General features: G+C 32.1%; 1 protein-coding gene and 2 long non-coding RNA genes across 3 annotated transcripts; all 3 read right to left on the bottom strand.

The window, feature by feature from the left end:
* LOC109133431 lies at positions 1,465-2,364 on the bottom strand. The gene is made up of 4 exons (XR_002038535.1): positions 2,137-2,364; positions 1,796-2,029; positions 1,599-1,714; positions 1,465-1,510 (listed from the first exon to the last, which is right to left on the bottom strand). It is a non-coding gene; the product is annotated as an uncharacterized LOC109133431 (long non-coding RNA).
* On the bottom strand, positions 4,715-5,070 carry LOC104698871. The gene has a single exon (XM_010414258.2). It carries the CDS (start codon positions 5,063-5,065, stop codon positions 4,715-4,717), a length of 351 nt encoding a protein of 116 aa, XP_010412560.1. The 5' UTR covers positions 5,066-5,070.
* On the bottom strand, positions 5,979-7,352 carry LOC104790778. Its single transcript, XR_768818.2, has 4 exons — positions 7,206-7,352; positions 6,870-6,983; positions 6,695-6,766; positions 5,979-6,424 (listed from the first exon to the last, which is right to left on the bottom strand). It is a non-coding gene; the product is annotated as an uncharacterized LOC104790778 (long non-coding RNA).

The raw sequence follows: 12,183 nt of genomic DNA, 5'->3' as shown, positions 1-12,183 counted from the left end.
AATGGAGTATACGTAATTTACGTATGCCTAACTTTTAAAATTATGCGGTTAATAATATTGTAGCTGTTGGTAAGATTAAATTATGTGACGCATATATCAAATAATTTACTCAAAAATTATTCATTTCTTAGTAATTTATAACAATGGGCATGTTGGTTTGGTTGATGCAGGCGGCTAAGCAAACAAATAAATTGATATGTTATATCTGAATATATATAACATAATCCTACTATTGTAAACTGATATGTTATATATGAATATATAAAAGTGAAAATATAATATGTATAATACGTGATAATGTATAAAAATTAAATTACATACAAAAAATAATAAAAATTTGAAAACTGTTATTTATATTTTAAAAATAATTTGATTTGTTGTAATTATTTAAAATGTAATTTAAGGCCTGCTAACCCTTTAGGTTGGACATAACATTGAGAAAATTAATTCTATTTTTTTATCTTTAAACAGTTAATTAAAAAACGGGTCTCCCAGACGAGCGTATACGGCTTACGGGTTTTAGCGGACAAGCCTATACAGGTAGCAAGCCCAGGTGGGGTGCAGGTCTCGCGAGCAGGTCAACAAACTTACTTATATTTTGTTTTTATACAATACCAAACAAAAACATAAACGAGTTTACTATAACAAAATATCATATATAAAATGATAGAAAACATATACCCGCGGTATACCGGTTTAGTATTTATATACATTTGTACTGTACGCTAAAATAGTATTAACCCACTCCAACGTTATTGATATTAGTTTATTATACGTTTACATTATATATTAGTATACAGTATATTTATATGTATAACAATATATATACCATTATAAAAACACTAAAGTATAACATAATTAAAGTATAACATAATTAAATCATCGAAAATGAAAAATGTTCGGTGGTGTACCCCGGTTTCCTATCTAATTATTAAATAAAATTGTTCATCTCAGCTATAATCTCTAATAAATATTTAAAATTGTTCATCTCACCTACCACCTCTAAATATTTAATTGCAAAACTAAATTACAAATATACCAACACTAATTATTAAATCATCTAATTTTAATATTAAAATTAACAAACGGTCAAAGTCTAACTATCATCCCACGGCGATAAACTTATGGCTGGGTCTAGTTGTCTAGAAAAGATACTCATTATGAAAAAACAGAAACCGAGACTTGAAAAATAAGCATAAGTATTAGTATATTAGATTAGTTAATACGACATCTCCGGCTACAAGTAGAGAACAGAGAATCAGGTGGTATGAAAGGCTCTAGAGAAGAAGAACAACGGGGAGGGGACATGCACTATTCTTCTTAGTCGTCATGTTGACTTCCTCAGTGTTTTTGGGGAGGGGGCACTCTCTCCCTACAATGTTGTAGCATAAACCAAATTAATAAGTCAGCAAATCAAAATAATGCATTCAATTTCACACTCAGTCTTGAGATATTAAAAACTTGCCTCTGGTTGTTTCCTCTTCATCTCCCGAAGAGATTCAGGGGAAACCTGATTAACAAAGACCAGTTGGAAAAAGTTAGAATGCATATTAGAAATGGTTAGATTTCTTTTCTTGACTAGAGAGGAGGATGCTTACGTGAGGATGACCTTTGAGATGTGAGGCGAAATTGTCAAAGCCTTGGTCGCCAGGAAGACAACAACGTGCGCAAAACCAACCCGGCTCCTTGTCATGTACCACTGACTCAATTGCATCTGTGGAGAAAACTAACTGATTAGTTCAGAACCACACAACTTGCTGGACTGTTGTATGAGAGAAGGAAAAGACAAACACACCTTCCCGTGAGCTTGCCAGAAAGCTTTCCTAGACAGGGGCAAGTACAGGAATAGATAAGACTTGTTGTTGAGGAGGAGGACCAAATGGTAATGTCAGAATAACGCTGTGTCCGGACGAGCTGAGGCGGCTATCATAACGAAGGAAGGACTCCTCACCGGATATGAGCATGAAATTAGCAGGGAGCTGATGTTTGCGTCTCCATGACATCACTTCCATAGCAAAGCCAAAGCGATCTGTTTCAGAAAATAAAAAGAATTGAGACTCTTCTCTATGCAACAAAAGGACAGTTGTTGAACTCTCCAGTGTTAATGTAGAAAGACACATGGGATTAACTAATTACGGGTATTGATGTGAATAAGAGAGACTCCAGAGGAATAGATGGCTCGCAGGACGTCGGTATCGATGCTTGTTAGTATGCCAAGTGCTGTGATGGTGATACATCCAGAGTAGCCTAAATTCTTCAACGCTAGTTTTATACACTGGCCAACCTGACTAGCATCAGATGACGAGGTAACCGGACAAGTAATCATGTCCCTAAAGACCGTTGTTTCAGCCTCCTTCGTCGCCATCATCAACCCTAAGAAAAAAAAACTAATTACGCAGCAAGAAGACAAACCAAAAGCCCTAAAATTTCTGACCTAAAAAGGTAAAAATTGAGATTCGGAATTGAAGAAGAAGAAGAAGAAAGAAGATCCAGATCATCATTCAAGACCTTATTAACCCTTAAAAAAAATTCCAAAATTTGGGCAAACAAATCGCAGTTACGTTTTTAAATCACCTACCTCGCTTATTGTCGAATCTGAAACGCCAGAGAGAAAAAGATGGAGACACAAACAGAGAGAGAGAGACAGAAAGAGGAACAAGGCCTGCCGTAATCGCTTCAATCTTTTCTTTTCTTATATGGGCCAAAGTAAGATTTTAATAAGGTTCGATCTTTGGGTAGTTCATGTTTAGTAGGAATACTAGAGAAACCAAAAATATACATATGTTTAAAGTAGTGCAACGAAACTTGTCAAAAAAATTCTAACACTCTTCACGATCGCATAGGCTCCCTTGTTTGTCGTCGGCGAGACGGCGACTAACCTTCCAGTTTTCAATCATAAATATACTAAATTTCAATAATTCTTGAGAGCTCACATGACTATTTATAACTGACCACTACGTTTGTTACGTTTTTCAATTGCCTCGATGATATCATCTTAGCTAGATCGTTGATCATGCTTTTGCATGGAACCACACACAAATTAAGATCATATTTTTGGTTAATTAGAATCCATCATACAATATTCATTTTCACAGAAAAGTAAATTAAGAAAATGATATTGTATGACGGGGTTGAATGAGATTTTCTAGAAGTTGTGTTTACCCGAATGGGTTTTGATAGTAAATGGATTTCATGGATTATGTGGTGTATACTCTTGGTTTCTTATCAAGTAATGGTCATCCTCGGGGTTACATTCTTCCGCAGCAGGGTTTACGTCAAGAGGATCCCCTGTCACTGTATTTGTTTATCTTTTGTACTAAGGTTTTGATTGCAAATATTAAGAAGGCTGAACGAGAGGAAAAAATAACTGATATTACTTTGGCTCGTGCTTGTCCTGCTATATCTCATATGTTGTTTGCGGATGACAGTCTTTTCTTATGCAAAGCAAAGGAGGATGAATGTAAGTCTTTTATACAAATTATCAGGTATTATGGGAAAGCCTCGAGACAAGAGGTGAATTTTGATAAATCTTCTCTTATGTTTGGTAAGAAAGATTCAAATCAGACTAAAGAACTAATAAAACCAATCATTGGTATATCAAAAGAAGGGGAGTGGGCTCTTATATAAGGATCCCAGAAAGTCTGGAGGGGTCTCAATCCAAGGCTTTTAGTTATATCAGTGATAGACTTGATGATCGGGTGAATAGTTGGTCTACCAAATATTTGACGAAAAGTGGAAAGGAATTTCTGATTAAATTAGTTGTTTTGGTACTCCCAACCCATGTTATTTCTTGCTTTAAACTCCCATAGGAGTTGACTTTTAAACTCACGAGCGCTATATGAAAGTTTTGGTGGAGCTCTAATGATAAGACTAGGGGGCTTCATTCAGTCCCGTCTTAAACAAATATGGGACCTCTGTCAAATTTTTAAAAAACCTAAAAACCTTTAATAAAAATTTTTTTTTGAAAAAATTAGACCCTTTTGCTTAAAGAATTTTTTTAATATTTGGGATGGACCCATGGCATTTGCCTACTCTGCCATAGGGTAGAGACGGCCCTGGCTTCATTGGGTCGCATGGGACAAATTGTGTAAAGATAAATGTGATGGAGGCTTGAACAATTTAAGGATGCGATGCTGGCGAAGCAATACTGGCATCTAATACAATTTCAAGATTCCCTCATGGCCCGTGTGATGCGGGGCCGATATTTTTGAAACAAGCATCCTTTACTTGCAAAAAAACCGTACTTCGTCGTTTGCGTGGAAGAGTATTTTTTCTACAAAACATTTAGTGGAATGCTGTATGCGGTGGTCAACCATAACTTATAAAAATTTGTCCATGAATTATATATTTACATATATCATCATAAACGAAGTGGCCTGCCTTTTCAGTTTACCTAGACGAAATTGCGATGGATAGGGAAGATTTTTCTACCTTTTCTTTATCTCTTATTTCACTTAATACAAATGTAAAAGCAGATCAACTGGCCAGACACGTTCATACCATTCCGTATTCTGGTACTTTTGTAAACAATGTTCCCACCAATGGGCTCGTTTGCGTTAATCTATTTATGTTGTTGACAAAAAATAAAAATAATATATATATATATATATATATATATATTGATAGATTTCATAAATTATATTTTCATTGACTTATTTATAAATCAGCTTATGAAATTTATTCAAACCCTTAATTAGTAAAGAATACAAAAATCCTATGGAATGTGACCTAATATTTTGCAGGCAATCTTGAGCAGAATACGATAGATGAGAGGAATAGGAAATATATATCCGAAACAATCCTCCGGAACATTTAGTAGGATGACACAACAGTTCTTTGTGACAGTTCCAAGTTTGAAGTGCGTCACTGCTTTTACACAATCCGGAATTGTTTTTACGTCAGCCAAACAAGACAGAGGATTAGGTAAATCGTCTTCTGATTGAGGTGCTAGTACTGCAGACGATGGAGCACCGACAGTATCATTTCGTTCGTTACCCGTTGTTTGTATAGATATTGATAGTACCACTATCAAAGCAAACATGGTCGTCGCCCACATTCTTTGCATGATTCCGCTTGTTGTTTAGTGTTTGTATAACTTTGTGTTTATCGGAAAAATAAAAAATTGTCACTGTGTATTTATAATTTTGTATGGTTGTTTGTTTGGGTAGAAAATCTGATATATTTTTTTCTATTAAATGTTAGTACACAGTGATATTTATTTTTTCTATCAATAAGGGATATAATATTTGTCCCTTATTGATATATATCTTATTATACTTTTCTGAGAAAGGGTGCAAGAAATTTGAAAATCATGTACACATATATATATTATACTATATATATACGGTAATATACGGTAAAAAAAAAATTCGTTTGACTACAATAACTAAACTTAATAATAATAGATTTGTATGTCCGAGTGTACAGAAAAGTTATTAGAATATTTGACTTTGCAGTTTCTAGCCTAGCATGTAACCTTATTTTTTTTTTTTTTTAAAAAACTAAACTTAATAACACATATCTTACTATATTATTAATTGAGATGTACAAATATAAAACTAACATTAGAATTTGTAAAAACTTACAATAAAATACCATTAAAAATAGTCTAAACAATAAAAAGTCGTTAAGAGCATCATTAGTGGAGTACTCTCAAATTAGTTAATACTATAGTTAATACTAATTTAAGTAAAACAACCCTAAGAGTATTTTTACAAAATCATTCATTTACTAGAGAACCTAAAGAAGGTTGCTCATTTTTTTTAATAATAATTTTTTAATTTGTGATTAGTAATTATCAAACTTTAATAATCTAAATGACAAAACAATTATTAAAAAAAAATTATATTACATAAAACTTTGGAATCTTAAACATATTTTACAAACTTTGGAATATTAAACATATTTTACAAAATTCAAAATAGTTCACATATTTTACAAAATTTGAAATATTAAAGACAACCATTTTGAAATATGAATGTAAGAAAAAACATTCATATCAGCTCAAGAAAGACAACCATTTTGCTTATTTATTTATTTATTTTTCTCTTTTCTTTGTACCAAAAAAAAATGCATATTGCGAGAAGAAAATGATACAGAGCTTGAGTAAAAAGATGAGGTATTATAGGGTTTATATACGAATGTACAGACAAGTATCTAAGTCCATCCTCTATTCCTTTGGCCAGTATGGGACTTTCATTATATATATCTCAAGATTATGGTATATGATGACGATCTATTGGCGTGAACAGAAGATCATCACGCATAGTCTTGTATGAATGAAAATGGTTTTCTAAAGCAAAAATATAAAGAAAATGCAGGAGGAACTTACCACAATCATCACGCTTTCACGGAACCACCATTTTGAAACAAGAACCCAGAAGATGTCATACATGAAGGCACAGCTGAGAAGAACAAACCCACCCTGTTAACATTAAATTTCAATGAGTCATCATAACTAATGCTGTTATTGAAGATTGGTCTTCTATACAATGGCAGAAAGGATTGTGTCCGTCTACGGGCAGCAAGCAAATTTTCAGTCTTTAAACCAGTGGTTCAGATTTTTGATTTTTCAACATTTGAAAGCTTATTTATTAGGTGCCAACGTAGCACATAGTCAGAAAGCTGGTACTAGATGGTTACAGGTGTTGCCAACATGTGAGATTTGGTGCCGTCGCAAGGAAATGGCTATTACCTTAAGATTTGGTACGCGGACAATTTGAAGAACCGTGATTATCAGTGAGATTCCCTATCATTGAGGAGAAAGCTGTAAAAGGAGGGATAGATAGATATCCAAAGTTATATGATGATCCATTGATGAATGAGTGAACACTAACAGATTTTGTGAACAGAAGATGAAGAAACGCTACCTGCAACCCTCTTTTGCCGAGCTGTTTAACCGCAACTTCGATTTTCTTTGAAGGGTCTTCTAAGTTCTTGATCCTTCCCCAGTAGACACAACCGAACAGAGTCGAAACAATCAACTGAAACATTTATGAAACAATAACCGAACAGATTTCGTTTATATGTCTTTATCTCCATGACAAGGATCCAAACTAATAAATTTGCTGCAGAAACTACTTATATAGGATCCAAACTAATAAATTTGCTGCGAAAAAGAATACAAAACACACATACATACACTTTGCTGAAGACAATATTTCTGTAATAATATAATTTTGTGAGCTAACAGATTGAGAATTTACCTTTGGGTGATTCTACTACATCCCTCTAAACATTCCCTGCAATTTTAACCTGCAACTGCAAGTTCCAAACCAATCATCTACATACGAAAAAACAAATCAAACCATCTTGTTAAAAACAGAACACACTAGTAGCTTGAAAACTCACTACTAGCACCCATGAAGCAGTCGTACACAAACTAACCTATTTGCAGAGAGCAAGAACTAAACGACAATAACAAAAAGCTTCAATGAAAGGATTTGAAGCTTACCAAACGTGATAAAACGCCTTTGCCACAATCATCTCCTTTTATATTTCCGCGTCAACGTCAACCTATCACTGAAGGACACGTATCGTTCTTAATGGGTTGCTCAAAATACTCTACATTGTGGACTCAATAATGAGTTTTTTAATAAAATTTGGGACCCAATTTTGAAAGCACCTCTGTGAGTACTCTCCAGTAATGATGCAGGGTACCAAAGATAATTAGTCATCTAATTAAAAATATTAATTGGCAGAAAACTAAAAATCAGTAAAACTAACTATCCATATACTTACCCATAAAATAAGATATCATTATAGCCTCTCTCTCATACTCTTTCTCTCCCATTCACACAACGGTGAAAAAAACAATAAGATGAAAAAGAAAGAGAAATAGATGATCTACAAAAAAATAGACGGCCAACTCAACATAGCGTTTTAGGAATCAAAACAACATGCAAATTCTTTAGTATTCTATTGTCTATGACGTCTTTTTTTAAAGAGAATTTGTTAAAAATACATTTTTTGATATATACTTTTTAAAAAATACTTCTTTTTTGGTCATTTTTGTTTTTCTCCTCCTTTAATTTTTAATGATTATTTTATCTTTAGATTAAAAATATTTTATTCAATAAAAAAAAAAAATTCCCGCTAAAAGAATTTCCGACATATTTTCCAGCCAAAAAAATTTCGAAAAAATTTCCCGCCAAAATTTTTTTGTCAGAAAACTTTTGATAAAACTTTTCGACAAAAAAAATTCGCGCCAAAAATTTTCCCGCCAAAAAAAATTTACAAGATGTTTAAAAGGTTTTATAAGGTAGAAACCTCATAAAAACCTTATAAACACCTTGTAAACGCTTTTACCAGATTTTTAGAAGTTTTAAAGGGTTTTATAAGGTTTTTTAACAGCGTTTTAAAAGGTTTTATAAGAGTTTTAAAAGCGTTTTATAAGGTTTAAAAGAGTTGTAAACACTTTTAAACACTTTTACAAGGTTTTACAAAGTTTTTATAAGGTTTTTAAAAGATTTTCAAAATGTTTTTAAAAAGGTTTCTAAAGGTTTTTAAACACCTTGTAAACGCTTTTACAAAAATTTTAAACGCTTTTACAAAAAATTTAAAAGCGTTTACAAGGTTTTTAAAAGGTTTTTAAACATCTTGTAAACGTTTTTACAAGGTTTTTATAAGGTTTTTAAACACCTTGTACAAGGTTTCTAAAGGTTTTTAAAAGCATTTACAAGGTTTTTAAAAGGTATAAATTTCAAAAATTTGGCGGGAAAAAATAATTTTTGACAGGCAAAATTTTCGATTCTGGCGGGACAATTTGTATTTTGGCGGGAAATTTTTTTATTCTTGGCGGAAAATTTTTCATTTTTGGCGGGAATTTTTTTGATTTTGGTGACTGTGCATTTTTGTTGTGATTCAAAAAAGGGTAATTTGGTCATTTTGTACATAAATAGGGGTAGTTTTAAAAATGGTCAACATGATGGGGTATTTTAAAAAAGAGACATGAAAAATGGAGTATTTTTGAAAATGCCCCATTTTTTAATCTATATATAATAACAATCCGAATAAATGCGACTAACAGTTATGTTTTAGTACCTTTTGGAGTTTGGACATTTTCCGAAAAGTCATAATGCTTCAAACTGTTATTTATGAAAACTTACAACTGTTCACTATAGAGTTGTGTTTATTGGGACATTCATATCCTTCGAAATATATATATATATATATGTTTGTTTGAACTGTTTACATTTTTTTGCAATGACACAAAACAATATAAATTTTCAATCTCAATTATTCTCTAGCATTCATTCTTTTAAAAATAAAAAAAATCATCCAAGTCTTGATTTAACAAAAGATTTTTGGAATGTTGAATCTAATTTACAACTTTTAATTAATTTTAAATATAAAAAATTAATATAAAATTGTTAGAGTTTTTTTCCAACAGTTAGATGTATTATATAGTGAGTTTTTGAATTTGACATTTTCAATATGGTAATAAAGATGTCTTCTATTTAAAAGCAGTTTATATGGATTATTAGGTACAATGAAGTGCAGACAATTGTTATTTTTCGTAGTACCTTTACGTAAAATTTTTGTTTTTATATGATTTTTTAAAAATTCAAACGGTTGTATCTGTTCATTATAGAGTTGTATCTTTTCACTATATTTTATTTATATTTTTTCATCAAAACTTTCATTCTAATAGGTGTATGACGTCATTGACGTGTGTCTATTTAACTAACCAACAAGTTCGTTGAAACAAATTTTTCATTTTATGTTGAATCTAAATAATTGAATATTAATATCTAATATTCAATGTTATTCTATAATCTAACTAAAATTTTAGAAATGATTATAGCAATAGAGAAATTTAATATAACTTACTATAGAATTTATAGCTGCTTCTATTTATCATAACTTTTCGTTAAAACAATATTTTAATATTTAATATTTAAAAGTAATAATAACAATCTTAACAAATGAGAACAACTGTTGCGACTTTTTTTAGTATTTTTTGTGAAAAAAAAAATTATTTGTTTTTTTTAACTCAAACAGTTGTATCTGTTCATTATACAGTTGTGTCTTTTTGCTCTATATTTTATTCATATTTTATCATCATAATTTTTTCGTTCTAATAGGTGTGTCTATTTAAATATTCATGTCTTTTGAACTTTCTATATTATTGTCTCTTCATCAATAATTAACAAATCATAGTTCGTTGCGACTTTCTATATTATAACATTTAATATCTAGTATTAAATGTTATACTATAATCTAACTAAAATTTTAGAAACGATTATAACAATATAGAAATTTAATAAAAGTTACTATAGAATTTAAAGTTGCATCTAATTATCATAACTTTGCGTTAAAAACTATTTTAATATTTAAAATTTATTTTACCATGTTTTTGAAAGTTTTGTATTTTAATTTCAATATTTCTTTGATATAGTTTCACTCTTATTAAATACATTTTTACTTATAATTTTTTGATAAAAATTACATTTACTCATTACAACTATTAGTTCAATATTCTCAGTTAAGATCACTTTGTCATTATGATTTTTTTGTTTATAAGTTTTCATTTTGATGGTTGTGCTTTTAGTAACAGTTTCTGTTTAATGTTTATATATTCAAACTATTCTATTACATTCAAATGATTTCATAATGTATAAATTTCAAATTTATTAACGTTTTGTAAAATACTTCCCCCACGACATCGTGGAGGGGGGGTCTAAGTCCTAATTAAAATAAAAATTGTCCTCTAAATAGTATTATATTAACTTTGTTCTAAATTACTCAACAGATAAAAAAAACAGTAGTGGCGTAGAATTGCCAATACGAAGTATTTAGGAGATATCCCAAATCTCAAGCGACAAAATGACAGTAAATCAGAATCCACTATGGAAAATGACAGTAAATCAAAACAGTAGTGGCCTATTATACGAATGGAATCCACTATGGAAAAGCCTTATCAATGACACAATTTATAGTTAATTATTGTAATGTCAGTAAATCAGAATCCTAGTTTCAGGATGTGCATCCATCAATACAAGGTTCTATCAATTGACGCAAGATACATTTTTGTAGAACAATTTAAGTGAAACACAGGGTTGACGCATTTTGGGTTTTGAGAACCTTAAGGTTCGAGTATTTTAAGTGGAAACTCGACGTTCTTGTAGGGTTTCAGCTACTTTTCGTCCATATAACTTTAAAAGTTTCAGAGAATTTTTCATGTGAGTTCTGGTGAAGTTTCTTGCCGGTTTCTGAGAAATCTGTACGTGAGAGTAAAGATCTGAGCATGAGGACGTGATAGGAGCTTGCTAGGAGGCTATTTTTCGTGAGTTTTAGAATCAGATTCGTCATTCTCAAAGGTGAATGCATGATCATGATGTTTCTGGCATCAAAAAACCAAGAAGAGTAGGAGGAGATCGTGTTAACGGAGACGCTAAGAATTGCAACGGTCGATGCTGTAAATAAAACCTCTAGTTTCCAAGCCTTGCCCCTTTCAATTTCAAATATTTTGCATAGATGCTGTAAATAAAACCAATTTCAAATATTTTGCATAGATGCTGTAAATAAAACCTAACGTTTTGGACAATTCAAAAAACATACTCCTCTTTTAGTTACGTAGAGTGATATGTCTATATTTTGCCTCTCCTTAGCATATATTTATCATGCATTTAGCTAGGATAACTGATTGTTTTGCATCATTTTCTAGTCTTTTCTATACACTTTGCATGTCTAGGTAGTTTTTGCATCATCCTTGCATATATTGTGCATTTCAGAGTATTTCAGGAATTGAGGAGATGATTGGAAGCGCATCCAACCGAGCCATGCTCCCCAGTGCATCCGTCCGAGCCATGCTCCCCAGCGCATCCGTCCGAGCCATACTCCCCAGCGTCCGACCGAGCCACTCTCAAGTCACCAGTTGAGCTGCACCCTCTCTCGAACCAATCTCACAACACTCCTGGAACCGTGTCTCGAGCAAGTCTCATCCGCTCGATCGAGCCACTCCGTTCGAGCCGTTCTACTCGAGTGGGATTTAGCTTTCAACGTCTTCACCAAAGTTGTAGATAATTGAGTCATCTTTCCAATGCCGTTTATTTCAAGCCAATCGGAGGTGTGTTTCAAGAGTTATCATCGTTTTAGTGGATGCGTATACACCCAGCTCGAGCCACTTTCACCGACCACGCTCGAGCCACTTTCACCGACCATGCTCGAGCCATTTTCACT

Source organism: Camelina sativa, chromosome 6, assembly GCF_000633955.1.
Source record: "Camelina sativa cultivar DH55 chromosome 6, Cs, whole genome shotgun sequence".
NCBI lineage: Eukaryota > Viridiplantae > Streptophyta > Magnoliopsida > Brassicales > Brassicaceae > Camelina > Camelina sativa.
This window is presented reverse-complemented; position numbering and strand designations above follow the sequence as displayed.